Source organism: Opisthocomus hoazin, chromosome 6 (assembly GCF_030867145.1).
Source record: "Opisthocomus hoazin isolate bOpiHoa1 chromosome 6, bOpiHoa1.hap1, whole genome shotgun sequence".
Classification (NCBI taxonomy): Eukaryota; Metazoa; Chordata; class Aves; order Opisthocomiformes; family Opisthocomidae; genus Opisthocomus; species Opisthocomus hoazin.
In genome coordinates, this window is record NC_134419.1 from 33,826,255 (window position 1) to 33,853,152 (window position 26,898).

At 54.6% G+C, this 26,898-nt stretch overlaps 3 protein-coding genes across 12 annotated transcripts in view; 1 reads left to right on the forward strand and 2 right to left on the reverse strand.

Annotated features, from left to right (window-relative positions):
* Positions 1-8,290, forward strand: part of LOC142358779 (nonsense-mediated mRNA decay factor SMG7) — a 58,441-nt gene extending 50,151 nt beyond the window's left edge. For 4 of the 5 annotated variants that reach the window (XM_075422688.1, XM_075422691.1, XM_075422690.1 and 1 more), the window contains 6 exons: positions 792-941; positions 3,054-3,134; positions 3,749-3,908; positions 5,229-5,399; positions 5,499-5,650; positions 6,165-8,290. In XM_075422688.1, the coding sequence (XP_075278803.1) occupies positions 792-941; positions 3,054-3,134; positions 3,749-3,908; positions 5,229-5,399; positions 5,499-5,650; positions 6,165-6,278 (828 nt within the window). In that variant the 3' untranslated portion in view covers positions 6,279-8,290. The remainder of the gene's footprint in view (positions 1-791; positions 942-3,053; positions 3,135-3,748; positions 3,909-5,228; positions 5,400-5,498; positions 5,651-6,164) is intronic. The other variant, XM_075422692.1, reaches the window with a different exon arrangement.
* Positions 8,291-8,737: 447 nt separating this feature from the next.
* On the reverse strand, positions 8,738-18,247 carry LOC142361598 (neutrophil cytosol factor 2-like). Of its 6 annotated transcripts, XM_075422700.1 has the most exons (15): positions 17,988-18,245; positions 17,485-17,567; positions 17,055-17,163; positions 16,741-16,875; positions 16,259-16,366; positions 15,375-15,434; positions 14,495-14,538; positions 14,086-14,227; positions 13,730-13,792; positions 13,286-13,364; positions 12,415-12,458; positions 11,967-12,112; positions 11,783-11,894; positions 11,398-11,560; positions 8,738-9,808 (listed from the first exon to the last, which is right to left on the reverse strand). In XM_075422700.1, exons 1-15 carry the CDS (start codon positions 18,159-18,161, stop codon positions 9,711-9,713), a joined length of 1,560 nt encoding a protein of 519 aa, XP_075278815.1. In that variant the 5' UTR covers positions 18,162-18,245; the 3' UTR covers positions 8,738-9,710. The 6 variants fall into 6 exon arrangements, with proteins under 6 accessions (XP_075278815.1, XP_075278820.1, XP_075278819.1 ...); XM_075422705.1 differs by having other exon boundaries at positions 9,723-11,560; positions 17,988-18,247; XM_075422704.1 differs by lacking the exons at positions 8,738-9,808; positions 11,398-11,560 and adding an exon at positions 13,038-13,117 and having other exon boundaries at positions 11,810-12,112.
* Positions 18,248-21,815: 3,568 nt separating this feature from the next.
* Positions 21,816-26,857, reverse strand: LOC142361594 (actin-related protein 2/3 complex subunit 5). Its single transcript, XM_075422684.1, has 4 exons — positions 26,683-26,857; positions 25,331-25,402; positions 23,604-23,780; positions 21,816-23,070 (listed from the first exon to the last, which is right to left on the reverse strand). The coding sequence occupies exons 1-4, from the start codon at positions 26,824-26,826 to the stop codon at positions 23,008-23,010; spliced, it is 456 nt and encodes a 151-aa protein (XP_075278799.1). The 5' UTR covers positions 26,827-26,857; the 3' UTR covers positions 21,816-23,007.
* Positions 26,858-26,898: the final 41 nt, after the last annotated feature.

Below are 26,898 nucleotides of genomic sequence, written 5' to 3' on the forward strand. Positions count from 1 at the left end.
ATGCGCCTCTGAATGCATTCAGCATTTTCAGAAGGTCAACTGAGGTCACTTGGCTTATCCTTCAGAGAGAAGCCAGATGAAACGCAGGAGTCTGCCTCTACCCTGATGTCAGCTTGTGGTTTTTAGATGGAAACTGGGTCAAAGCCTTGTTCTCATCCCTAAAAGGGAAGCCTTGCCTTGGTGCGAGCACAGTGCAGGACGGCCAGAAGCTGTGCCCATGGTGCTTGTGTTCTAAGCGTCCCTCGCAGAAGTCAAGATGTCAGGTTTGCAGAGGTGTTTTGGCCCAGTGATCTGATGAGCTATTGGCGTAGCAGCCATTAGCAGTGGAAATAAGTCTTCTGGGATTTAAACTCCACTAACAGAGGAGGGAAGAAGATGCAAATGTAATTTTGCTTGAAACCTAAATTACTCACAGGTCAGCCATAGAAGAGTAATTGTAAGATTTGTGTTCCTTGTCCTTGAATGTGAAAACAGGTTCAGTGTTTGGCGTGGATGCAGTGGGAAGCACATGCTCCACTAGTTAAAACCAGCTGCCCATCGTTTCGGCGGTACGGCGCTCCTCCTGGCACGCATTAGGCCACGTGGCTAGTTATGTTTTCCGCTCCGCATTTTCTCTCTGCGTTCCTTGACACACTGCTGCGCTGCTTTCTCACTTCGCGCTTCTGCATGCCGCCTTCTGCCTTTCTCTTGCTGTTTTCTCTCATCCTGCTGTGGCTTAGCCTCTCCTCACCACTCCCTGCGGTTCCCCTTTCTGCCTTCTGTTGTCTCACTGTGCTCCTTTCTGTCACTAGGACCCCAAGAGCTCCCCTCTGCTTCCTCCGGACCTGTTAAAGAGTCTGGCTGCCTTGGAGGAGGAGGAAGAGCTGATTTTCTCTAATCCTCCTGATCTTTACCCAGCTCTGCTGGGGCCTCTCGCCTCTCTTCCTGGACGAAGCCTCTTTGTATGTATCTGATGTAATACTGCTGCTTCTCACTCTTAACTGGCATCTCTCTCTTCTGTGGAATTGTAAGAAATGTGAAATTCCTTCCTCTCCCCCATCCCACCTGTCTATTTCCCTGCCTCACCACCCTTGAGCTAGTCTTCGTGCAAGAGCTCGGACCAGCTGAAGGCCGACGGTGTAGCGCTTGGGCCGAATCCAGGCCTGGCAGTTGGCTCCGAAATCAGAGTAACGGCGGGGTTTTTTGTAAGTACAGTCCACAAGAGAGATGTCGATGCATCGTTTCATGGAGTCACTCTTCTGCAGTTGTATGGGCTTAGTAACAAGGGCAAGGGGGAGCACAGATTCAGCGGTGGGAAGTCATCAGAACAAGCGGGACGTATTGTAATCTGCAGATAAAAATTCTGTAAATGCGGGGGGAAACTGGCCTACTAAATGCAGAAGAGACTGTGAAAGAGGAAGATGGCTTTGGGAGAACATTACAAGCAACTGGCTAAATAATCAGTAACTTCTGTAGAAATGTAATCATTTTTGACAGACTGGGAGGGGGTTTTTCTTCCTACATTTATGCATTAAAACCTTCCTAGTTCACTAGCTGGAGGGTCTTAGAGCTGCTGGATTTGTGAATAACCTCTGAAAATGCAGTACGCCTTTCTAGTGTGGCTAAAAGCACGTTCATTAAATACTACTCTTTCAGATTAGTAGCAAAGAATTATTTGTGACTCTACACGAAATCTCTGATGAAGTCTACTCAGTTTTTTGCATGCCACCCCAAGGAGCCCATAGCAAAACAGACACCCCTTTCTGTCTCGTTAAATAGCTCTGCGAAGTGACTAATAGCTGCCTCTTCAGCAGCTGCCTTTGAAGCTCCTGCTGTTGCTGTCTACTGACAAATGGCAGGAAATTCTCTGTGTAAGCTGTGTGGATATGCAGAGGGTGGATTTTGTCTGCCTTTTTGAATGTGCTTTCAAAGTAATGAGTTGTCACTTTGAAAATCTAACGAGCTAGGAGCTGCTTGCCAAGAAAATGAGGCTGTTTGTCTTAGATTTACAGGATAAAAGCAAAGATATTCCAGATACTGAGGCCGTGTTAGAGAGAGGGATGCTAGTTCAGGTTTTTGTTGTTTGAACAACAAATTTAAGAACATCTGACATGCTGAGCTGTTATGAGTGCAAGAGGGCTGTTATTTGGAACGAGACTGCAGCTTTCATTTTGGATCACGCAGTGTTGCTTATGGCTTCTGTAATTCTGTGGCTTGGTGATCCTTATCCTGAATTTGGTGGTGGTTGTTATTCGCCAACTGAGCTTTGTGATTTGTCTTTGGTTTCTGTATTGATGAGAACTGAACCTGTTTCTTCCCTAAATAGGCTTGTTTCAGAAACGCTATTTTTCACTGCTTAATCATAGTAAGAACCGAACAGAAAGCTGAGAAATATTATGCTGGAAATAACAGCTGTATGAGAGGGGGTAGCGTAGATGATGGAAAAGATCTGTAATATCTGAACATGGAACCCCAGAGGAGTTCTGGAACCTCTGTTTTAAACACTGGGGTTTTTTTCCTTCCTCTCTACAGAGAGAGTGCTAAGTGAAACTTGGACTGTTTAACCCAGTTGGAAAATCAGAGCGCTAGGCTGCTCTTGCTGTCTTCAGAATGTCTGTAGAGCAGGGATGCTTTCAAAACTGAAAAATATTCTGTCGGTGGCAGCATAGGAGAGTCTAATCATGTTTGAAGGAGTCCTCTGGTCACTGGGAAGGATCCTGTCTCGCTTGTACGAGGTTTTACACAACCATAGGGATTTGGGCAGGAATCTCCCCTCTAGATATATATCGGAGTGTACACTTAGGATTTGAAAAGCTGTTCTGGCAGTGGGGTGTGGCTGAGACTCTCAGCTGTCAGGATTGTTGATTTTTAGATATTAATTGGAGTGAGCAGGGAAACTACTGATTTTCTGTGTTTGTTAGTTCGCTCGCCCTGTCCTCTAAGATGCTGGAGCTAAAATACAAGGGAGGTTTTAAATGTGACCGAAAACACAGTGGCAGTTTCTGAGAGCATGCTTCCCTCCTGCTCGCTACACCAAACACTAACTGCTCTTTTTCCCCTTGTGGTTTCCGAAGAAGTCCCTGCTGGAAAAACCATCAGAACTGATGTCTCAGTCGTCATCTTTCCTGTCCCTCAGTGGCTTTTCTCTTAATCAGGTAAGTGAGGACCAGAGTCTGCAGCCCTTTGCTGTTTGAGCTTACTGTTAAAACTGGGTAACGTGGCTGAAATATGGGGATATCCTTTAGTTCAAACCAGTGGAAAACCTGGAAGAAGTCCGTATGGGTGCCTGATTTCAGTCTGTATCAGCAAGATTATATTTGCCTTTATCAGTTTTCTTCCCAAATTCATCCTCGCTGTAGTTCCGCAGACGTACTGTTGCATCTTGCTGAGTTTGCGGGCCCCTTGCTCTCAGCAGAATCATGGACTGGGCTGACAAGGTGCGTCCCAAAGTCTGGCGGTGTGTAGGTTTTTATCTCCTGAGCAGTGGGTTACCCGTTCTCTTCCAGAGAACTGAGTAGGGTCTTGGTGCAATTTCTGTGAGCACTGGGAATTTAAAGACTTTTGTGAAGGCTTTGCAGTCTAGACGGGAGAAATCTGTCCTGATTCCGAATGAGGTGGTCTTCACGTTGAGTAAAATGGTCGAAGAGGAGGGGGCTGGGGAGTGAAAAAGGAGTTAGGAAAATATTTGGATCTATAATTGTTTCCTTTGTACAGTCTTGGCGTTTGAAATAAATCCAATACCTAAACTCTTACATTCATTGTTTTGCAGGAAAGATATCCAAACAACAGCATGTTCAATGAGGTGTATGGGAAAAACATGAATACCAGCACAAAACCAGAAGTCACCCCTTCAGTTGCCCATCAGGAGACTTCACTATATTCTCTCTTTGAAGGGACTCCGTGGTCTCCATCGCTTCCAGCCAGCTCAGGTAATCCTGGTATGGTTTTTCTTGTGTCTAGTGATTTAAAAGGATTTGAGTTAACTCTGAACCTACTGCAGGTTAAATGTAACTAGACATTTCAAAAAAAACTGCTTGACAAGGTGCCTGAAGGTTTCTATTTGATTTTCTTTATATATCCTCAGAAATATGAGGGGATTCTGTAATTAATATAGCCTAAGAACCTGGATTTTAATTGAAGGAGTTGAGCAGGATAAAAGTTGTAGGAGATGTTAAATCCTGAAATCCCTTCATGTTAGATTCCTGACAAGCATTTGGGAGCAGGGCTTTAGTTCAAACACCGAATACTTTCAGTGTTGCTTCTGTGGAAAAAGAAGGAAGAACTGGATTTCGTAACGTAGATACTTGAAAGAGAAAGAAACTGTATGACTGAAGTGTGGAGGAAAATATGACAGTGGCTGGGGTTTTTTCACTGTTAGGCAGCCTGCAAAGCAAACCAGCTTTTTCCGTAGTAATTATCTTAAAGGCATACACCATAACTTATACAATGATTTTATTCTCACTAAAATTCCAGAAGAGCGTGAGGGGAGGAATTAGTTGAATCTAAGAAACGAGTGGATTGTAAATAACATCTGCACTGGATGAAATTCTTCGGTTTTGCAACCGACCAGGAGTGACTGTTGTGGGTGAAATGGAAGGAGCTGCAAAGCGCTTTTATTCTAGCAGGTTTTATAGCTCACGTGGCTTCAGCTTTCTCTCCCCTCTTCATTCAAGACTGCGTAGCCTCCCGCCACCCTGATATGCTGTGTTGCCTTTGGGCATCGTTCTCTCCTGCCCACAGACAGGTTTTTCCATGCTCGCTCTTCTCCTTTGCTCAGTGCTGGGTTCTGGTCCGAATTGCTTTAAGACTCATAGAAGTGTAAAACATCCACAGACTTGAGAGTTCAAGTTGTAAACTGACAAACTCCTCAAGGTCTAATGCTTTTTTTCTTTTTTTATTGGTTTGTGAAGCTTGGAGACAGAAATTTTTTTTTTTTAGTTCTAGAAAGGTTATTCAAGAAACGTGGGGAAAACTCACTTTGGCTAGCCAGGCCTCTTGAAGTTTCCTGGTTTTTGGGTAAGCACAAGCATGCGTTAAACACAGCCGCTCTGTTCTTGTGTAGGACAAAAGTTTTCACTCGGAACTCAAGCATTACTCTCCCGTAATGGAGGGAATAAAAAGTGACCTTCAGCACTGGAGAGAACTGGGTGATGGCAGAATTTGCAGCAGCACTAAGCAATTCAAAATCGAGAGGCTCCTGCCGTTTCCACTGACCTTTTTCCTTTTTCCTCTTGCCTTGTAATCACTAGATCATTCGACACCAGCCAGCCAGTCTCCTCACTCCTCCAACCCCAGCAGCTTGCCAAGCTCCCCTCCAACCCATAACCACAATTCCGTTCCCTTCTCCAACTTCGGACCCATTGGGACTCCAGACAACAGAGACAGGAGAGTTGCGGACCGCTGGAAAACAGATAAGCCAGGCAAGTGCCAGGTGCCAGGCTTGCGTGAAGCCAGCCGTCGGCGTCTGCGGCGCGGTGGTTTTGCTACATCCCTTTGAACTTGTCTTTCTCCCGTTTCAGCAATGGGGGGGTTCGGTCTGGACTATCTCCCAGCGACGTCGTCGTCTTCGGAGAGCAGCTGGCACCAGTCCAGTGCTCCCAGTGGCACCTGGGCAGCCCAAGGCCCCGCTGCTATGGAGGACTCCTCAGCTGTGCTTATGGAGAGCCTGAAGGTACGTTTGAACCGAAATGGAGCCCGGGAGTGGGTGCTTGTTTGTGGGGCTGGAGGACCTGGCGATGGGCTGTAGCCTGTTGTGAGCATCCGAGTTCAGCGTCGGAAGCCGAAGGGTGTTGCTGCAGATTCACTTACGTAGGCAGCGTGGGAGGTGGGACCGGTGCTGGAAGAAGGTCGTCACCATTTTCCAGTTCTCGCTGTTCTAGAATATTGTGCAGAACAAGACCAGGCTGGCAGAACTGGAAGAAATCAAAACATTTGCTTTGACTAATCTAAAATTAGTAATCGTTAATATGGGATGAATTTTTATGGTGATGAGGATTCCGGAGGAGGAAAGCTTCTTCCGGAGAGCCTCTCTTTAGAAGGCCGCCTTTGAAGCCTGGCTAACTTTCCTGATAAACCAGGTAGGAGTGGGAAAGAGGGCGAATGTAGACAACTGCCTCTGCTTTCTCGTCTGTAAGAGGAGGGCTGCCTGAGGCGAGGAGGTGCTAGTGTTGGCTGTTTGTTTTTAGTCCATCTGGTCCAGTTCCATGATGCACCCTGGACCCTCAGCCCTGGAGCAGCTGTTGATGCAGCAGAAGCAGAAGCAACAGCGCGGACAAGGCACCATGAACCCGCCGCATTGAGGAAGAGGTGGCGACCCTTGCAAGCGAAGGCTCCATAAACCATGGCATGTTGGGTTTGCAGGACTGGCCCACACAGTCCTGTGCAGGTGGCAGCCCTCTCTTCTGTTCCTTGCTGTCAGGAGGGCGTAAGTGCTCCACCAACCCACTGAGTGTGCACAAAACGTCTGCAGTGCGAGAAAACGACATCAGGAACTCTCCCATCCCTGGGCCCTCAGGAGGGAGAGAGGAACTGCTGCTTGTCTCACTCGGTAACCCGGTATCACCGCTGCTCACCTTCTCCATCGTGCATGTCCCCAGCCACATGGGAAGTAAAAGCTGAGAAGGAAGGGCAGATGGGAGAAGCCAATGAGAACTTCTCGATCCTTTTCCTCTCGTTGGGGAGATTAAAAATAGGAATCCATTAATGATTGCTTTGCTGACTGAGAATGTAGTCGAAATTACTCCTAAACATCTTTATTACTATCTCAGTAGTAAGATCACACTGAATTCTTCCGTACACAGACGTGCTTCGTAGTCAGTGTGTAGCAATGACAGCCCCCGTTGCTGCTCCGGTCAGAGGTGGCTGGTGGCGAGGTGGGACTCTGTCTCCTGCGCTAGCGAAGGAGCTTCATGAAGGAGAGTCTGGCACTTGGCACCACTTCACCTTGCACCCGAAGGCTTTGGCCGGCCGCGGGTGGGTTGGAGACTCCAGCATGAAATGCCCTCCTCTCGGTAGGCGTTTGAGCTGTCGTGGGTGATGTGGGGCATCACAGCACTCTGCTGGACAAGCAAGTTAACTGCTACGGGGTTTTAAATTAATGTTTGATTCCTGTACGTTTTACTGTAGCATAGTGGCTGGCCCCGCGAAGGGCGGGACAGCCTGTGCGTTCACAGCCTGACTCATTTTAGTAGCTAGGTAGAAAGCTTTCAATGGTTTTTGGTTTGGTTTATTTTTTTTTTTCTTTCTCTCTCCATCCTCTCATCTTCGCTGGATGCTAGTAGATTCATTACCAACACGCAGCACCTCGCAGAAAATAATCAGGGGTCCAGCAGGGCTGGGTAGAGCCGGCGGTCGGCCCGGACAGCGCGGGGCGTGCGCAGCCCCGCGGGCGCGCGCCAGCTCTGCAGGAACACCCCCTCCCTGCCCCCGGCTGCAGCCCCAAACTCTCCATTCCGGAATGAAATTCAAGGCGCCCGTGGAGACGCGCGTGTGGCCCGCGCACGACAGGAAGCGTAGTGCTGTTCGTAGATGAAGAGGTGCAGAAGGGAAAGGGGAAAAACGTTTTATTTGCTATTTATTAGGGGGAAGGAAGACTGGAAGCTTCGTTAAAGGCGGCGTTTTTGTTCGGTTTCCCAGGGGAGTTACGGAAACAATGTCCGTTTGCTGTGTCTAGCAGGAGGGGGTCTGTGTGACGATTCAGGGTCTCTGAGCTGGAAGTCAGCTGCAGAGCAAAGCACATGCAGGAGCCGAGGTGACGCTGCAGTCTGGGCAGCCCCACAGAGTACCAAAAGGGAAGCGGGAGACACAATACCCCCCCGGGGGTACGAGCAGCTCCCCCACGATCTCCACTGTAGCAACACCACCGTTGTTCGTTCCATTTCAAAGCTGTATTTCCTTTACAGTGCAGTTCCCACCCAGTGGTGACACGAAGCGAGCCCCTCTGTACTTCCCTGCAGCCCTCCCGGTGTGTGGCTTGAGCTGTGCACCCCGGCAGCTGCCACATTCCAGCGTTCGAAGCGTCACTGGCTCTTGGCACCCTGGACGAGCTAACCAGGTTCGCCATCTCGCTCCCGGCCGCGCCGGGGTCCCAGCCGTGCCACTCCACTTGTGCATGAGCATCCGGGCTCGGGAACGTGTCTAACTCCGGGCTGGGACTCCCCCTCCTGCCCTCCAGTGCCCAGGGGAGCGAGGCAAGGGGCCCCCCGACAGAAACTGGTTTGTGTCGTAAGCTTTTTTGTGTTTTTTGTCTGTCTGTGCAAGAACTGCAGCTGCTGAAATCAGCTTTGCCTTTAATTAAATCATGTTCTCTCCATCCAGGTCTGTGTGTCGCGTTTATTTCCTGTGGAGCTCAGCCACAGGCTTTTAAAAACGTGGGGTTTTTCTGGAGAATTCAAAAGAAAGTTTAAGCTGAATTTTTTTTCCTGTTTGAAAGAGAAGTGAATAAATTGCTGAGATTCTGGCTTGGGCTCAATGCAGATGATTGGGTTGTGGTGGTGTTCTGCCTGCGCGTGATGCGTTTTATGTACCGAACCGAAAATCTGGCGCGGGAGTAGCTTGCGGAGCTCTCCTTCGGTTGCAGGCTGGAGTCCTTGGCCCTGGTAGAGCACAGGCAGCGGGAGCTGGAGGAGACGGATCCTTCTGCCGTCCATCTGCCTGTAAATCGGGAATTTGGCTGTTTGCCGCCAGTGTCTAAGCAGCATGCTTCCAAATGTGTCAAAGAAAACTGCGGGGACACACTGTTTTTTAAATGAGGTGTTTATTTTATCCAAACAGCTCTTCAGAATAAGTTCCTTCAAGAATAAATACGAGTTATCGGGGTTCTCCAGAGCTTGCACGATAAGAACCGAAGTGGGGAGACCGCTGCCCTTCGCCTCTACGAAGCGAAGCGCTCACTGCACGGTGCGTGGCTGTAAATTTTTAACTTGTATATTTTGAGGATGGGGAAGCGTAGAGGATTTTAAAACGCCAGAAAGACCAGGTGTCGGCGGCCGGGGAAGGCGAAATAGTGTGGAAGTGGTGCCAGGGGCAGAGGGGGCCAAACCTGGTGGGCAGGGAGGAGGGCATCAGAGCTGTGTAGGCTGTTGGATAGGGGACAGCTTCGCTGCCGTGTCCGAAGGCACTGCCTCTCTGACTGCGGAGACAAAGCTCTGAGGTGCGGCTCCCAAAGGTGAAAAAAAGTGTATATTTTTATAGGTGGGTGCTTTTCAAATCACTGGCTTTGAAGCGAGTTGTCAGCTGGAGCAGGGGGAGGCTGCGCGGCGTCTCCTGCGTCAGCTCGGGGCTGGCAGTGGGCTGTGAGGAAGGCAGTGCTGTTGGGAGGTCAGCCTCTCCTGGCCCGCGGCCGCCTGGACGCAGCTCCTCGGCTGGGTCTGCTGGCTGGCAGGGCTGCAAATGCAAGCGGCACCACCCCCGGGGGGTTTCCCGGCTGCTCGGCATGAAAGCTTTCCGAAGGCTAGGCTGGGTGGGACGGAGCTATTGCGAGCAAGTCTCTCGGTGAGCGCAGTTTTCGGGACTGAATGCGTTCCTACCAGGAAGACAATCAGCAACTCCTTCATCAGTACCTGGGTTAGAGAGCAATGCGAAAGGTAAAATAAAAAAGAAAGCTTTTAATACAAGTAGCAATAATATTTTAAGTCCACTTTCGAATGCAGTGATTAATATGGAAACTTGTTAATTGCAACAGTTGAATTCTTCATTTCTTTCCACGTCCACAACTTCAAGCTCTTCTGAAGTCACACCTCTGGGTCTCCAGCGTTAGACTTCTGAACGAAGGCGGAGGGGAAGATGCCAACCTTCCCATTGCACTGCCCTTCTAACCACTCTTCATTCACTGGAAGATAAAAGTCGACACAATTTTTGTCACCTCGGGGATGTACGGGAGCTGGACACCCTCCACGCGCTACAGGCAGGCCCAGGATCGCCATTGGAAGGTTTTCTGCTGATAAATAGCTGCGCTCCAGCCCGGCAGGGAGGGAAACGTGGAGGAGAGGGGCTGAGGGGAAATGGGGCAGAGCGCAAAGCTGTCAGGTGAGGTGGAACGCGCAGCCAAACCGCGGTGGGAAAGGTGGGTCGAAACAGCAGAGCAAGGGGCTCAGAAACTGCTCTGAGCAAGGACATGGGAAACAAAGTCAGGGTAGAGAGGAGGGAGACGGTCTGACACCTTGAACCTCTGCAGGATGCCACCTAAGCTGTAGCTTCACCTGCCGTTCCATGCTCACCTCAAAAAGTACCATATATATATATATATATATATATGTATTTTCAGGCTGCGTTTCAGCCTCAGTCCTCACAGGAGCACGAAAGCCTGGCGTTGAGGAGGACTGACAGGGGCTGGAAGCTCGTGGTGGAGCTGGAAGCACGGCGGTGGCAGAAGGCGCTTGCAGGTGCGCGGTCCTGCTGGTCTGGTGGCTGCGGAGCCGACAGCCCTGTCCCGCAGCAAGCACACACACAGCTGAGGCTGGGAACGCTGCAGTAAGGTGGATTATTTTTCTTTACCCCCCCCGCCCCCATGCTTCATGGGGATGGAGCAGATTTGCCCTGCGCCTGTGGGAACTGGCAGCGTGGTGGCACAGCGGTGGAAAGCAGGTCTCCGAAGTGTCCTCGGGGCCTGCTTCCCCCTGGCTTCCACCGGCCACCTCGTGCACCTGCGGTCTCTGTGAGCTCCTGCTCTGACCTCCCTCACAGAGCGCGAGCCTGCTCGGAGCACCCTGCAGCAGGAGCCTGAGCACCCGGTTCTCCATCTAAAGGTGGCAAACCAAAGCTTGTAGGAGAAGTTTCCTGAGCCAGGCTGTTGCTCTGTGGGTCCCCAGCATCACAGAACGTTAGGGGTTGGCAGGGACCTCTGTGGGTCACCCAGTCCAACTCCCTGCCGAAGCAGGGTCACCCACAGCAGGCTGCACAGGACCACGTCCAGGCGGGGCTTGAACATCTCCAGAGAAGGAGACTCCACAACCTCCCTGGGCAGCCTGGGCCGGGGCTCCGTCACCCTCAGAGGGAAGAAGTTCTTCCTCATGTTCAGCTGGAGCTTCCTCTGCTTCAGTTTGTGCCCGTTGCCCCTTGTCCTGTTGCTGGGCACCACTGGAAAGAGTCTGGCCCCGTCCTCCTGACACCCACCCTGCAGATATTTATCAGCATTTCTAAGGTCCCCTTGCAGCCTTCTCCAGGCTGAACAAGCCCAGCTCCCTCAGCCTCTCCTCGTAGAAGAGATGCTCCAGTCCCCTCATCATCCTCATAGCATGAAGCAGTTTGCCTTGGAGGACGGGAGAAAAGAGATCAAAGTCCCTCGGGAAGCTTGCAGGCTCCGGTGAAGAACACACACTCAGCATCTGACCAAACGACCGCGAGTTTTTGGCCTGAGGGGCAGATGGTGGGAGCCCGCGATGTCCCTTCCCTCCCCTGTCGCAGAAGGAGCGCAGTTACCTTTGGATAAAATGAGGATCACGTCTCCTGCCCGAAACTCCAGGTCTTCAGGGTGGGTGGCTTCGTAACTGTACTGCGCTACCACTTGGGTCAGTCCCATCCCCTCTGGCACGGCCTCCTGCGGCGGCTCCTCTGCTTGGCTGTCTGCTGAAAACCCCTCTCCCTAGGGCAGGGAAGAAGCTGGTGAGGACACCTTTGGGCTTTCTCGCTGGACGGGGGTAAGAGAGATGAGCTCTGCTTCCCCTTGTTGCTCCTCTGCCTGCTGGGAGCTTGCCGGCTTGCTCGGGAAGCCACGAGCCTGCGCTCGGGGCAGGGGAAGCGGAGGCAGCCAGCGGCTTGGGTTCCTCGCCGGGAGTGGTGGCCATCGCCGCTGGCCGTCACTGACCTCGGTGATGTCGCACCAGGCCGTCAGGCAGTTGTCCTTGCTCTGCCTCCACGCCGTCTCCAGGTTCTCCGTGCTCAGAGTCACCGGTGCCTGGCCCTCTCTGGGCTTGTACCTGGGTGTGTGGAGGACATGGGGTAGGGTGGGAGCCGCGGAAAGACGGCTCCCGCAGCCCGCTGTGCCTCACCTCAGCCGCGTGTGCCAGGGCTGGAGCTCCAGCTTCTTGCAAACCAGGTCCAGGAGCTGGGTGTAGGAGAGGCCCGGCTCAACTTGCAGGGCGACCGTGTATTTGTAATGCACCTTGAGGACGTGGGGGCTGGCCGCGTCGGCCTCCTGCGGGCAGCGAGTGGCAGGTCAGAGCTCGCGTGGCTGGGAGAGGTCGGGGAGAGGGACCCATTCCCTCCCTGCTCAAGTCCAGCCGAGATGAGAGGCTCTGCTGACAGTAGGTTTGGGGGAGACCTCCCCAAAAGCCACTCCGGTCACCCAACTGGGTCCCGAGCCCCATCGTCAGGCTGGAGGTCTAAAACCCAAAACGCTCGCGGGGCTGTGGCGCTTGCCGGGCACGCCGGCACCTTTCAACACCCGATAAATACAGGTTTGCAGCGTGGACCTCAAAGCCCGTGTTGAGGTGTTACCTTGGGCGCTTCCCTTGGCTGCGTGGCTGCGGCAGGACCGTAGTCTGCGGAGGAAGAAAGAGCCAGCTCAGCAAGCGGGACAGGGTAAGCGTTGCTGCTCCGCGCCCGCGTACGTGGTCGGATCTCCTGCAGCCCTGCTCCTCGGCACCCGTCGTTGTCTGCAGCAACGGCCACCAGCCCTGGAGCTGAACCCTGGAGGGGTTCGTCCATAAGCCTTAGATACAACCACCGAGCAGAGGACTGGGCGCTCGGCCGTCCCCCATACAGGGACAGGAGCTTGAGGGGTGGGGTGTCTTTCCTGGGTGGATTTAGAAAACAAAAAAACCCCAAACACGAGCTGCTGGTGTTGGTGTCTTTGCCCTCCTTATCTCCCCAGGTCCACGCTGAGAACCAGCAGCAATCATTGTCCTTCCCTGGGCTGCAAAGCTAAGTTTGGGCCTCCAGGGAGGGTGAAGGTCCTACACAAGGATCTGCTCTACATTTGGTTGGTGCTTTGGCACGACTCTGCTCTCTACAGGAAGGGTCAGAGCTGCAGTCCCACTGCTAGACCCGTGATGGCTTCTGGTGCCACAAAGGTTCTCTCCGAGTTTGTTGGGTCCCCAAGATGTTTCCCCATGGCTTACGTGAGCCGCAGCCATCTTCTGCGTCAGCTTTACCACCGGGCTCCGTACGAGGCCGCCCTGCCTGGGACACGAGCCCTGGCCTGTTGTTAGGAGTCTTTCAGTCCACCTTTCCCCACCGCCGAGTGGCTTGGATGAACCCCAGCTCTGGTCTCCAAGGGTGAGGACCAGGCACCGAGGGGGCCGTCTCGGAGCCGCTGCCGGGGGCTCTGTCCCTGAGGCACCCCCGTCCCCCAGCTCCCCTCGCTGACCTGGTGCTGGCCGCCGCGGCTTCTCGGGAGCGGCGGAGCTGGGTGACTCCAGGATCTCGGCTTCAGGAGGGGTCTCGTCCTGTGCCAGGTGGGAAGAAGGCAGTGCTGTCCATCCCACCCTGCCTAGGGGAGCCCCCCTCCAACCCCCTGTTTTCCCAAGGCCTCTCTGGGGTCTTGAACCAGGGAGGGGTGACTTCGCTACCCCTTCATCTCCCCGGCATCGCCAGCCACTGCCCGGGGGGCCATCGGCGCAGCATCTGCCCAGATGGTGCAGGTCTCGGAGCTCACGTTGAGGTGACCACGAGCCAGGAGAACCAACCCCAGCATTAGGAGGCAGGGGGAGTGGCAGATACGGGTCCCGCTGGAGGACCCGGAATAGGTGATGGGTGAACGCGTGTGGGATCTGCCCTCCCCAGGACAGCGTCTCCTCCTGGGCCTCCTCACCTGGATGTGCGGCTTGTTCTGGAGCTCCATGGGCTCAAGGAAGTTACAGGGGACGATCCCTTTCTGCGGGGGAAGGAGAGACAAGCGAGGATTCCTTGGCAAGGAGGCAACGTGCTGCTGGAGGACGCTGCTGAGCTCGTCCTCACCCTGCCCTGAATCCCGGAGGGTCCCTGAGGCTTGAAGGTTGGGTGCTGCAGGTTGGATGCGTTTCCGTGAACCCCATGGCCTAAGCCAGGGACTTGAGTCAGAAACTCCTTTGGTTGCTGGTAGCAAGGCTTGGCTCTCCAAGTCCTCTGCAGAACCCCACAGCATCCATCCCATCGTCCACCCCCTCCTGCCAAGCCCGCCCCTGGTACCTTTCCATTGAACATCACCGTAGCCCAGTTGTCCTTCTCTTTCTTCAGGACAAAGACGATGTTTCCCGGCAGGACTGGCAGCTCCTCAGCAGTCTCGGGGATGAACTCGTAGAGGACGCGGTGCGGCTGCCCTTCGAGGGCCCTGGGTGCGGGAGCAGCAGCCGGGTCAGGAATGTGGGCGACGTCATCATCGTACAATGGAGGGGGAACCCCAACCCCTGCCTCTGTGTTTCTACAATCCTCCCCCGGCCCCTCCAGAGTTCTGGGTGCCGGTGGAGACTCGGCTGCGACGGGGCTGGACCCGGCTGCCCATCCTTCACCCAGCTAGCAGGCATGGTGGTGTTGGGGTGACGGCTGAGCTTGACGATCTTAGAGGTCTTTTCCAACCTTCATGATTCTACGAACTCACCTGAGGATTTCTGGGGTCTTGGGCCTGGGCGGAGGGCCAGAGGTCTGCCAAAAAGAAGAGAGAAAGAAAATTATCAGTAATCGGGACGGTTTCGGTTGCTCTGCAGAAATGTCCTGTAGCCTTCTGCCATGCCTGCCGTCACCCCTGCGTGGTTCCTTCCTCCCCGGGCTGGCGTCAGGTCGGACGATTTGAACCTAAAAATGAGTTTTTTGCTGCTTGGCAGCTGGCTGCGGCAGGGTGTCGGGTCCCTGCCATGCCGATGCGCAAAGCGACTGCCTGAAGTGCCGTCAGGAGCATCGCTGCCGTGGCTCTTCCGAATGAGCAGTCTCCACATCCTACCCCCTGTAGCCTCTCAAAAAGCTCTGGTAAAAAGGTCTGGGGCACCTTTACGGGTGGGAAGACGCTGCTGCGTCGTCAGGAGGCTGTGATGGAAACAAGAAGGGCTTTGGGGACTGGGAGGAGGATGAAGAATGAAAGCAGAACTGCTCTCGCTTCGCCGGTGGCTGGGGCTGAGGCAGATGAACCCGATGAAGGTCATGGGGAGGGTTTAGGATGGCTCTCTGCCAAAAGCCGTTGCCTGACGGCGGGGGCAGAGGATGTGCTGCCAGGCCACCGCTTCCCCGCTCGGGGAATGGGGTTAACCTCCACCAAACCGTGACCTCGGCGGGTTCGGGCTGTGCGTGGCGATGATGCAGAGAGCAGCTGAGGCGTGGGAGCGGCCTCCGCCTCCTCCCCACGGCCGTAGAGGAAGGTTCGTGGTGGCCATGCTGCCGTTGGGTCCCTGCTGTGAGCCAGGGCCCGGGGCGAGCTGCTGGGCGATACCCATCCCCGCGTCCTTCTCAGCTCCTGCTGAGAACACTGGTGGTCGGTGGTGCCTTACCTGCGGCTGGAGTGGAGCAAATCCGGAAAAATCGTCCTTGTCCACCACGGATGCCACCACCTATAGCCAAAGACAGACAGGTAGCGACCCAGTGCTTGTAGACCTCTCTTGGATTCTAAGTCTGCTCCCTTCCTCTGCTGCTGGCCAGGCCAAACTCCTCATGATGCTTCGGGTTCAAGAGGGGCTGTGATTTTTAGGCTCAGCATCTTTGGTTATAGGCTGAATGCTCCTGGCACCAAACTCGCCTCTCAGCTGTGGCGAGGTCTCGGGTCTCAGCCCCACCACTGCTGCAGTTAGAGTCCTTACAAGCTAGTGGCTTCCCTCTGTGCATTAATCACAAATGTTGAAGGGAGTAGGAACATCAACGTTAAACATCATTTGGGAAGTTGGTGGGTGTTTCTGGGGATGCCCCGACAGGCTCTCGGTCGGTGTGTCGCTTGCCGGAGGAGCTCTGCCTCCCAGGACCCCAGCCCTTAGGTTTTGCAAACTCACGGGGGAGAAAAGCTCACTCGCTCACCGGGGCTGGAAAGCCCCTTTCGAATGGAGCGGAGGAAGCACCGGAGGTCGTTTTTGGGTGTCAGATTTTAAATAGCTTCTTTTCCCCTCCCTGAAAATAAAATCTTGGCTGGAGTTGAAGCTCCCGTGGGACCTTTCCAGCTCATTGCTGACTGACTGCCCCTCATGTCTTGCTGAGGAAAAAAACTGAAAATAGGCCAAGCTCTGCAGAAACATGCTTTTTAGCTCCTCTGTTCCTACAGACTCCCTGTTCTCCATGAGACCCTGATGTGCCACCCCTCCTTCCATGCCCGGACCGGCTCCGTGTCTCTGCCTGGGCAGCAGGTAGCAGCTCAGAGGCCTGAATAAAGAAGGTATTTCTTTCTTACCATAGCCTTTCCCAGGTAGTCCTTCTTCTCCAGCTGAGCCACTTGCTTTTCGTTCGGTCGAAACAGCTTCCCCGCAGGCACGGCCACCAGGTCGCAGAGCTTCTGCTTCTGCAGCACAGAGAAAGCGTAGTGCTCTTCAGAGGTGAGAGCAGGGGCTGCCTCGCTGTCCCCTTCCTTCCGCCTCTGGGGTTAAGGTCTCGCTCCAGAAAGTCAAAGAGCCGCTGTGACAGCCTGGCCCCAGCCCTGACGTGGTCCATTCAGCCCCGTCTTCCCACCCCTGCCCTCCTCAGTGACCCGGGGCTCTTCCCACCACCCCGTGTCTCAGTACGACACCCACGCTTTGCTCAGCTCTTTGCCTTTGATCCCGGCTCTGCTAAAGCCGTAGCTAACAGGTGGTTTCTCTGTCGCTGGGATTTTTCTCCCCCCTCCCTGTGGGCCTGCTGTGAGCAGATGCGGCGGCAGCCGGACCTGCTCCTCCTTACCAGGATGGCTTCCATCGCCCTGTCGATCTTGTTGTGCTGGGGCTCGCTCTTCATGCTCATGGCCAGCGTCAGGTGCTCCTCGGCTTTCTTCCAGTCCTCCATCGTGGCGTACACCAGCGCGATGTTGTAGAGTATCTGCCGGAGGGATGGCATGGAGGAAATGAGCCCTTGGAGCTCCGTGAAGGCGAGGACAGCAGAGGGTGGTGGCACCGCACAGAGCACTGCGCCAGGAAGACCTGGCCATCTTCCCCCTGGATTTCTGGAGATGGTGAACAGCCCTTTGGGATCGAAACTGCCGGCCAGGTCTTTCTCACCTCACAAGCGAAGAGCCGGTACCGCAGCCCCAGGATCTTGTAGTCGATGAGCTGGTTGCCTCGCAGCTGGGCCAGCGCCTCTTTGAAATCCTTAATGGCCTTTTCATGGCTGTGGGGCAGAGGACAGGGGTGTCACCACCTCGCAGTGGCCCTCCAGCTGCCTCAAAAGAGCCTTCGAGTCTTTACTTCAACTGGTCTGAGTTTAGCTGGGTCTCTCCTATCTCCCCGCAGGGTTTTGGGACACCCCGGGCGGAGGAGAGATGCTCCAAGGCTGGTGCTTGTCCCAAGACTGCACCGTTGATGAACAGGAGCCTCTGGTTTTACCTCGAGGGGCTGCCCCTGGGGTACCAACCTGCCTGGGGACCGTCCTCGGCTGAAGGCTGGCAGCTCTGCGAGGGGCAAAGCCAAAACTTTAAAGCCCTCCACTCACTTCTGCCTGCGGTAAAAGACGGTCCCGCGCTGGAAATAAGCCACTGCCAGGTGCTTGTCGCAGCTGATGCTCCGGGTGAACGCCTGCACGGAGGTAGGAGTGGGGCAAAAAGGGAGTAAAGAGGGAAGACCTTTAAAAAAACGAGGGTGTAGAGCGGTTATACCTGTCCTGTACCAGGCTCCTAATTTTTTTTGAGCTGGAACCATCTGCTGCGACTCGCTGGGCAGCTTGCTGCCCCCGCAGTAGCCTTTGGGGAGAGGAAGAGCGAGCAGCAAGCCAGGCGTCTCTCCTGCCGCTTGGCCTCTGATCTACCGGGAGAACAGGTTCTGCAGGAGCAGCCCAGGGCTGCTTCATCCCAGCTTTAAAAGGCCCCGAACCCTCCCCTTAGTCAGCTCTCGCCCATTAATTCCTCCCTTTCCCACTGCTTCCGTCTGTCCGGCAGCTCTGCGCGCAAACTCGCCGGTGCCCGCGCGTGGGGCAGCGACCCTGCAGCTGGACCTTACCTCCTCCGCCTCGGCCAGCTTCCCCAGGACAAGGTGGATGCAGCCGATGTTGAAGGAGATCTTGGCAGGGGGGTTCTGGACGGCCGTGAAGGCGCCCAGGGCCACCCCCCACTCCTTCCCGTCTGCCGCGCACACCCCTTCTTGCCACAGCCGGATCGTCTCCACCAGGGACATGGCGCGGTAGGAGTGGGACACAGGGTCCCCGGCCGCGTCGTGGGTCTCCTTGCTAGCTCCAGCCCGTACTTCTGCCTTCGGCGCGGCCCGTGTCGCAAACAGGGCAGGAAGCGGCCCCCGCTCGCGTCACCGACGCGCGGCCCCGCGATGGGGAAGTGGGGCTGCGGCTGCTCCCTGCGCTGCTATGGGTTGCACGCCATGTCCTCTCCGGCAGCCGCCCCTCGCCTCTTCGGGTGTCACTGCTCTGGGTTTTGCATGAAAAGCCGCGGATTTTGGCAGCTGGGTGGTTGATGAGGTCACATTCAGGGTTGCAAAGCCGCAGGGCGAGCGCTGCCGCTGAGCCCCTTGTGCCCTCCGGAGTGTGGTCCTGGAGGTGGCTGCTCGATGGTTCCTGCAGGAACCATCCATCCCCTCCACGTCGCCCCATCAAGGAGTTCCGGCGCTGGGGGTGCGCGGAGCTGCCCAAGGACGGGGGTCTGAGGGCCGTGGCCGTGCCGTGCTGAGCCCTGGCAGCGGTGGTAGCTCATGCTCGGCCCAATGTCGCATCTGCCGAGGTGTTTCATGGCCAATGGAGCACGACCGGGCTCCAGAGAGCTGCCGAGGGGAGAGGGGACACTGAGCACGTGGCGGCAGGGCTCTGACCAGCTCAGAAGGTTTGGAGCTGGGTGCTCCACACCTGGTTTCTAAGTAGCTTTGGAAGTTCTTTGCCTCTGCCGCATCTACCTGACCCCATCTCGCAGGAGATTGTTCACCCCATTGTAGGGATAATTTTCTGCTCGTTTAATTGTCTGAATTGGCACACTGGGAGGGCCGGGTTGATCCTAAAATTGGTACGAGGGGAGCTGGCGGAGGATGCGAGATCACCCGTGGTAAGCGTTGTGTTTTATTTTTCTTTCATTTCATAGAATTATAGGTTGGAAAAGACCTCTAAGATCATGAAGGCCAACTGTCATCCCAACCCCACCATGCCTGCTAAACCACGTCCTGAAGTGCCACATCTACATGTCTTTTGAACCCCTCCAGGGATGGGGACTCCACCACCACCCTGGGCAGCCTGGTCCAACGCCTGACCGCTCTTCCAGTAAAGAAATTTTTCCTAATATCCAATCTGAACCTCCCCTGATACAGCTTCAGGTCATTTCCTCTCGTCCTGTCGCTGGTTACTGGGGAGAAGAGACCAACCCCCAACCCATTACAACATCCTTTCAGGCAGCTGTGGAGAGCGATAAGGTCTCGGAAAGAGGTAAGCCCAGCAAGTGCTCAGAGCAGCCATCCCCCTGCTTGGTTAGTTTTAACGTAACGTTCAAGCAATTTCAAAGCTGCGATAAACTCATCCATTCTAGTAAGAGCGAGTCTCTTGTTCCCCTTTCTCCTACCAAGCTGATTTAGTAGGCAGACTTGTTTCTTCTGTGATGATGTCCAAGAGGAAGTGAGCAACAGCGATGGTGACGGGTCTCGTGGGACATTCCTGGAATCCTGCGCAAGTGCAGACCACCAAGAGACGCGTAAGAAACACACAGAAATGCCCGAAATCCAGCGAGGGTGCAGCGGGCGGTTTGGAGTTTGTCTAGCAACAACAGCATAAGTTTCGCACCATTTCTGGAGAGGAGACCCAAAACTGGACTGATCTGGGTGCTAGAGAACGTTATGTCTGAGGGAAGACCGAGGGGATTGACCATGTTTGGGAAGAAATCAGTGCCAGAGGAGGAGTGGAGGAGACGGAGCGTGTCCAGCTCCTTCCCCGGAAGGCAGGTCCGAGCTCTCTCTGCGCAGGACCTGGTTTTTTGGCTCGCTCCCTACGCGGAGGCGGGAGCTCATGGGGATGTTTCGGTCCGGCGATGGATGACCCGGAGCCCGCTGCTTGGTGGGGGCTGCAGCTCCAGCGGCAGGAGGACAGCGGTTTCCCTCGGCTGTTACAAAAGCAGGATGCGACTGATACGGTGCCATTGCCACACGGTCCGGGCAGCGGCCGGAGGTTTGCAGGCGAGCCGCTGCAGTGCTGAGCCCTCCGAGCAGAGCTCTGCACCCCTCCCAGCAGGCCCGAGCGGTGCCGAGCGTATTTTTTATTGGAGGCTTCCTTCTCCTAATAGGAAAGGAGATGCGTTTTGCAAAATGAAATTGTTTAGGGGTTTTTTAATACCCTGCCCATCTTTCTCTGTTTTCCTCTTTTGATTCTCGGCATGCTGAGGCACGATGGCTTTCCAACACCCACTCTGCCGGGGTGTACCTGTGTTTGTATAGTCCATGAGGATTTGGAGGAAAGAGGTAATGTGGGTTTTTTTCCTTAAACTAGATTTACTTTTTCCTCTCGGTTAACAGAGGAGAAGCCTTCCTGCAAATCTTGCGCTACTGCCCCCAGGCCGGTGCACGTCTTTCAGCCCATCCCTGGGCGCACATGTACACATTTAGTGGATGTTTCTAAACACAGCGTAGCCCAGCAGGAGGGGAACCTGGAGGACCTCCGAGACCGTTCTTCTCGCTGCCTTCCTTTAGCTAATGCCACCTAAAGGCAGCTGGCCTGCTTTGGCATCAGTTCTTTCCGAAAACATTTTTCACTTCTCTGAGATTACAGCTTTTTATTATTATTTTTTTAAAATGAGGATTGATTGCTGTCTTCACCAGCTTTGGATGCAGGGAACAGAGAGGCCGAACGCGGTCCCTGGGAGAGCTGCGAGGACGGAGCCATCGCTGCAGGTGCCGGGGGGCGGCCGCTTCTGTACGTGCGTGCGGTCGAAACCTTGATGAGCTCTGTGGTCTTGGCAACAAGGTCAGGTCCTCCACTCCGCGTGGCCAGTGCCTCCCGCTGCTGTGCCCATGTTCTGAAGTGAAGCAAGAAAAATCATCCCAGGAAGGAAGGTAGAGAGGTAGGGCGGGCAGTGAGCAGCTGAGGGGCTCTGCACCCCTCAGCTGCTCACAGGCACCCTGGGGAGCAGGCGCCGGGGCCCGAGGCCCTGCTCCGCACGGTCTGCAGCGTCCCAGGGAACCAGGGGAGGAGGAGGAAGGATGGAGGGGAAAAGGCTTCTACGGACGCTGTGTCTTACCGATCACAGGGAACGCTTTGGTTCGAGCCGTTGGCAGGCACTAGCTCTGCTTTTCCAACACCGTGACTTGGGCAAAGAGCACGCGGCGCCTGGCCGAGGCCGGCGCGCTCAGCACCAGGCGTCTGCACGCTGGAGCCCCGCAGCAGCTCCAGCCAAGCATGCCGCGCCGTTCGGGATGGCGCGGTCAGCCGAGCAATGACATAGCGACGACGCAGCCAGCCCGCCCACAGGGCAAGCCCAGGACTGCATCTGTGCTTGAATTACTACGAACACCAACGATGAAACGCTTCATCTCCTGGAGCTGGGGCAGGTAGAGACAACCCAAAGCCCAGCTGCGGAGGATGGAGCATTGCTCCACACAGTCCCTGCTAGGTTCCTGGTTTGGAATGGTTTTTTTGTCGTTTGAGTATCTATCTCACTGTAATAACCGCAGATCTTCTAGCTGGACGACGTGGCGCATGGATCGCCATCACGTCCAGGTGCAAACCACCACCCCAAAGGAAGCCTCTCAAGGAAAACAGGAGAGGGGAGAAGGTTTAGGGCTTGCTTTTTTTACTGCTGTCCACCCTGGAATAGCAACCTGCGGAGACTTCAAGGCATTTCAGACAGCAGGTAAATATTCAGTGACGGTTTATTGTCTGGTCTTTATTATTATTACAAAAGCAGCAGATATCAAAAAACAGCAAAGATTTCACGAGTTCCCCAACGGTTTTACACAACTGAACTGCAGTAACCTGGTGAATGTAAAACGCACAAATTTCAGTCCTGGCCCTAAACCTTCGACGGCAATCTGTGCTCTGGGATGCCCTGGGCTTTCCTAATTCTTTCTTACTCTTTATTTTGGAACCCGATTTTCCCACCAGCTGTGGCACAATGCAACGGGAACGCCAATGGTCTGGGATCCTTTAAGACCCTACAAGTCTAGAAAACAAAATACGGGAGCTTGGCAAGCACGGTGTGGATACTCAGCTTACCCCAGGCAGCCACTTTGTTGTGCTTGACAAAGTCAAATCACTTTCAAGTTGCTGAAAGGTGATTTGTTGTACGAAAGCTGCTTTTTGTTTTTCTCTTCAGGATCTTTGCTCCCCAAAATAAAAGGGTTCACTGGGCTGGGCTCCAGCATAAATGGACCATCAACCTTTTAAATTCTACCATCCAAACTGCCTGAGGGACAGCTTCATCCCGCTGTGACCCTCCCACCGCGGACCCAGCATTCGACTGATCGCAGGAAACCAGAAGAGGTGTGAGATGTGAGGTAAGGAGAGTGCTTAGCTCTCTGGCGTGGTAATCAGGGTCGGAAGGGACCCTTCGCTTTCTGTCCTATTCATGGCTATAGGTTCAGAGGTTCACCAAAGGGAACATGGTCCAGTTACCTGGATCGACAGCTGCCCCACTTTTTAAACACAGATCTTGCATCAAAACACTGCTTGGCTAGCAAAAAGAATTAAGACATTTCCCTACGTCCCTCAGCATTTGCTTGGAAAGTCAGGTCCAAATCTGCCATAATTATACAGAAACGCAAATCATCCTAAACATGAAGTTGTGTATGTTGCTATACGCGTCACTGAAATGTTCCCAAGTACCAAATATTCCTGTTAGAGATGAAATTGCACCTCCATCGTTTTCCAGACTTTAACACCAAAAGAGATCACGATATGCATTACTTGACAGGTATGAAAGAAGTGGCGAGAAGGCAAGCTGAGAGACAAGCACTGCCCATGGGGCAGCAATGGCATTTGGTTGGTGGGGTTTCGCACCGGCGTTTCCCCACGCCGCGGATGGCAGGCAACCGCTCGCTGCCGGACTTAAACCGTCTTCCTGGCGGTCAGAACGCGGACAATGGACCCCACTCCTCCAGCAGCCAGGGCCTGAGAAGAGAAACACGGCGACTGACACCAGGTTACGGTAGCCACACGCTGAAATGACCGAGCAGAAAGGTTCCCCGACCGTGTTTCAAGGGAGCATTGCCCTGCCCGTGACATGAAGAACAAAACACTAGCATTCAGCGTGCCAGCGAAGGATAGTCGCACTCGCTTTAAAGACGGCTACCTAACAAGCTTTTATTTCACTGCATACCCAAGCTGCAAATTTTGCTTCCCTCTAGAAAGGAAATTCTACTTCCATCCGCTTGAATCACTGGATTGAACCATTCTGTTCGCCTCAGTCTAACTGAAAATCAAATTTTAACTGTAAAATCTTTACCCAAGGCATCGGAAGAAGTAGGCACGTGATGTAACTCCGCTGCGTGCTTGCAGAACCGCACCCTTCTCACGGCATGGAACATGGCCTTTCGGTTTTACCCAGCCGAAAGGTGGTCCTTACCAGGCTCGGTGAGCGTGCCTCGGACCCCAGAACCCACTGCCACGAGGAACCCCGGCGAGAGCACGCCCCGCAAACGCACCTTCTCGTGCCACTGCAGCAGCACAGCGCTGCTGTTGTCAGAGGGGCTCTCGAAGCCTTTGTAGATGTACTTCATTAGCAGGTCGACACCGTTCTTGTCCAGCGACTGCACCGCCTTCTCGATGTCGTTGGCTTTGAAAGAGATGAGGACCTTCAGGACAATACTTTCTGCGCGATCCTGTCAACAAATACGGAAGGCAGAGATACATTCGTTCTCGTGTAAGGTGCATCCAAGTATTACTCATCTTTCCAACAAACCAGATTTTTTTTTTAATAATTTGAAAATCTGTTTGTATGGGGCAGTTTGTGCACAAGTCTTGTGATAATAATGTGTAACGGATACATCCTCCCAATGATAAACAGCGTAAGAGTTTATCACATTTGTCCTGCTCTAGGTTTTCTGCCCCTCTGCTTGTATCTGCAATTCTCCACCTGTTAAATGAGGTTACGGCTAAATACGAAGTTTTTGTATCGAAACTCAAGGTTTGGCAAGTTCCAAATGCACTGTAAGAATTAAGTACCTGACTGGCCTCCCTCGCCACCAGAGCCTTTGCCGTGCCTTTGTGCTGTTTAATGAGACACAACTACGATATACCATGCAAGTGGTGCTGGCCAGCCTGGAAGAGGTGGCTGCTGGAAGCCACACGTTTGCTAAACAGTCGGCTTGTGTCCCAGGCACAGAGGATGCAAACTGGCAGCGTTAGTAGTTTGCATTAACAACCACTGGCAACTTGATGTGGATGTCATGTCAGGCCCAGGAATGCGTGTGGCACGATTATAACGGCAGATCAGCCATGCAAAAAACATTAAAATTAATTCACTCTTGCCCTCTTCAATTCCACTGCCTTCAAAATGTGTTCTTAAATACATCAATACCGACCTAATGGAAACAGGTGATTAATGTGAGGGCAAAAGTGTTCAGTCTTTTGTGCAGCACTGTCTGTAACAAACACCTGGATCTCCAAACCCTGTGAAAACCCTCAGGAAAGGGCTGGGACTAGCTGAAGAGATCTCCACCAGTGCCCTGGTGAGGCCGGCCTGGTGCCAGAGCAGCACGGTAACGTGCCCGTGGGACTCTGCCCAAGCAGGGAGAACAGACCTCCGCAGGCGCTCGCCAACTGGGCAGTTCCGCGTCTCATCGGCCCGTCCCCCTCACTGCTGCCATCACGAGCCACTCGAGGTTTGTTCTGGGGAGAGTCAGAAATACACGCACGCAGCGGGCTCCTGTACTCTGTCACAGGGGGAGGGCTGGCGTATTCCGAGGTCTTAACGGCTTAATTCTGACTGGATGCGATAACCATTGGCCCTTCCTTTTTTGCAGGTTCGCAGCCCAGCTGTGCTAGCGGAGTTTCCCCAGTCAGAGGCAGCTGCGGTTCCTTGATTGCTGAGTGGTGACCACATGGACATGCCACCAGGTCTGGATCAGACCCAGGCACCTGGTGACGTGAGGAGTTAGCCAGGGCACGCAACGCGCAACCAAGGCAGGCAGGAGGACACGCAAGAGGCGAACCAGCACCGAGCTAAAGGCACGTGGACAGATGACATCCGAGCTGCGGTATTTTGAACAAGATTAAAACAGCAGAGGTCACAGACGTTTTGACATCGGGCAATATCCTAAAAACCAGCTTCGTCGGCTTCCTCAAAGCACACCAGGCAGGGCAGGGGCTATAGAAAGAGGAAAGGATTTTTAAGGAGTAACCCATAAATGAGCTTGTTATTATTTTTTACCTTTACTGCCTGGTTCTTTGTGTTGATCGGAGGGTTCTTCAGAGCCGCCTGTAGTGCAGCCATCATGTTCCCTGTGCCAGATAGTTAAGGACTGGACACCAACTATTCGGAAAGCAACAGAACCAGCTCCAGGACAGCAACAGTGGTAGCTGGCTTATGTGTGACTGAAGACACTTAAGGTTCAGCAGCTGCAACGATTCCCTCAACAGATAGCACAGATTACAGGGTAAGGTAGCAATTATTAGGCCATCTGAGCCAGGAGCAGCACCAACAAGAAGCTCTACAGTTCCAGTGCTGGAGAATACTTTTCAGGCCCTTCACTGCATGAGGATCCAAGTAAAATAAGCTATGCTCCATCACTCATGCAACTCACAGCCCTCGAGAACAGGCCTCAGCTCGGCACATCCACCTCCGAGAGTCCAGCAGCAGCCGGAGGGAAGAGCCACTCCGGGTGCCAGCCACCCAGGGAAGCTGGCAGAGGGAGCGGGCACGGGCAACCCCCTCTCCGCTATGGGAAACCCCCTTCCTCCATTCCTCCCTCCCCCTTCAACCCCCCACCACCCCCTTCCTCCATCCCTCCCTCCCGCCTACCACCGTAAGGCAGCTCCCAGACACCGCAGCACCGAGACACTGCTGCCTCTGCCGTGGGGGGGAGGAAGTGGGGCTGCTACCCTCCCATCATCCCCTTCCTGTCACCCTTCCTCCTGCCACCCCCCAGGCCTCTTGGAGGCCCCTTCCTCCTGTCACCCTCCTGTCCTGTCACCCTTCCTCCCGCCACCCCCCAGGCCTCTTGGAGGCCCCTTCCTCCTGTCACCCTCCTGTACTGTCACCCTTCCTCCTGCCACCCTCCAGGCCCCTTGGCAGCCCCTTCCTCCTGCCACTTTGTCACCCCGGGCCCCTTCCTCCTGCCACCCCCCAGGCCTCTTGGAGGCCCCTTCCTCCTGTCACCCTCCTGTCCTGTCACCCTTCCTCCTGCCACCCCCCAGGCCCCTTGGCAGCCCCTTCCTCCTGCCACTTTGTCACCCCGGGCCCCTTCCTCCTGCCACCCCCCCGTCCTGTCACCCTTCCTCCTGCCACCTTGTCACCCCCCGGCCCCTTCCTCCCGCCACCCCCTTCCTGCTACCCCCCGGCCCTTCCTCCTGCCGGCCCCGGGCCCGCCCCTTCCCGCCCTCCTGTCGTGACAGGGCCGTTTGGCCCCTCTCCGTCCATGGGCGGGAGCGCCGGGCACGATCGTTCCCATAAAAGGCGGCCCGGCCCGGCCCGGCCCCGCCGGCGGCAGCCGCCTCCCCCGCCCCCCTCCCGCGCCGGGCCGCTCCTGAGGGGACTTGTTCCCGCCCGGCGGCGGAAGGATATTGCCGCAGGCACGAGTCCACCTCGCCCTCATCGGGCCCCGCTTGCCCGTCACCTCCCTCCTCCTCGTCCACGAACTTGTTCTCGTCGTACTCGTCCACATCCACCCGGCGGAACCGCGCCGACGACACCGTGTGCTTCGCCATGGTCCCCCCCACGCCGCCGCTCCCCGCCGCCACCGCCCCGCCCGCCGCCTCTCCCCGCATGCGCACGCCGCT

Bases quoted from the DNA above. Each gene is read 5' to 3' on its own strand.
- LOC142361598 (XM_075422705.1), bottom strand. From the start codon at position 18,161: ATGTCCCTGGTGGAGACGATCCGGCTGTGGCAAGAAGGGGTGTGCGCG. The intron at 16,876-17,054 runs GTGAGAAAGACC...TCCCTCCGGCAG, and splicing joins ACCGGCTCTTCGCTTGTGAG to ATACTCTACAACATCGCGCT. The intron at 11,561-11,782 runs GTCAGTGACGGC...TCCCTGCCCTAG, and splicing joins CCTGGTGCGACATCACCGAG to GGAGAGGGGTTTTCAGCAGA.
- LOC142361594 (XM_075422684.1), bottom strand. From the start codon at position 26,826: ATGGCGAAGCACACGGTGTCGTCGGCGCGGTTCCGCCGGGTGGATGTG. The intron at 25,403-26,682 runs TATCCTTCCGCC...CTATCTGGCACA, and splicing joins TGGACTCGTGCCTGCGGCAA to GGGAACATGATGGCTGCACT. The intron at 23,781-25,330 runs GTAAAAAATAAT...ATTTGTTGACAG, and splicing joins CAAAGAACCAGGCAGTAAAG to GATCGCGCAGAAAGTATTGT.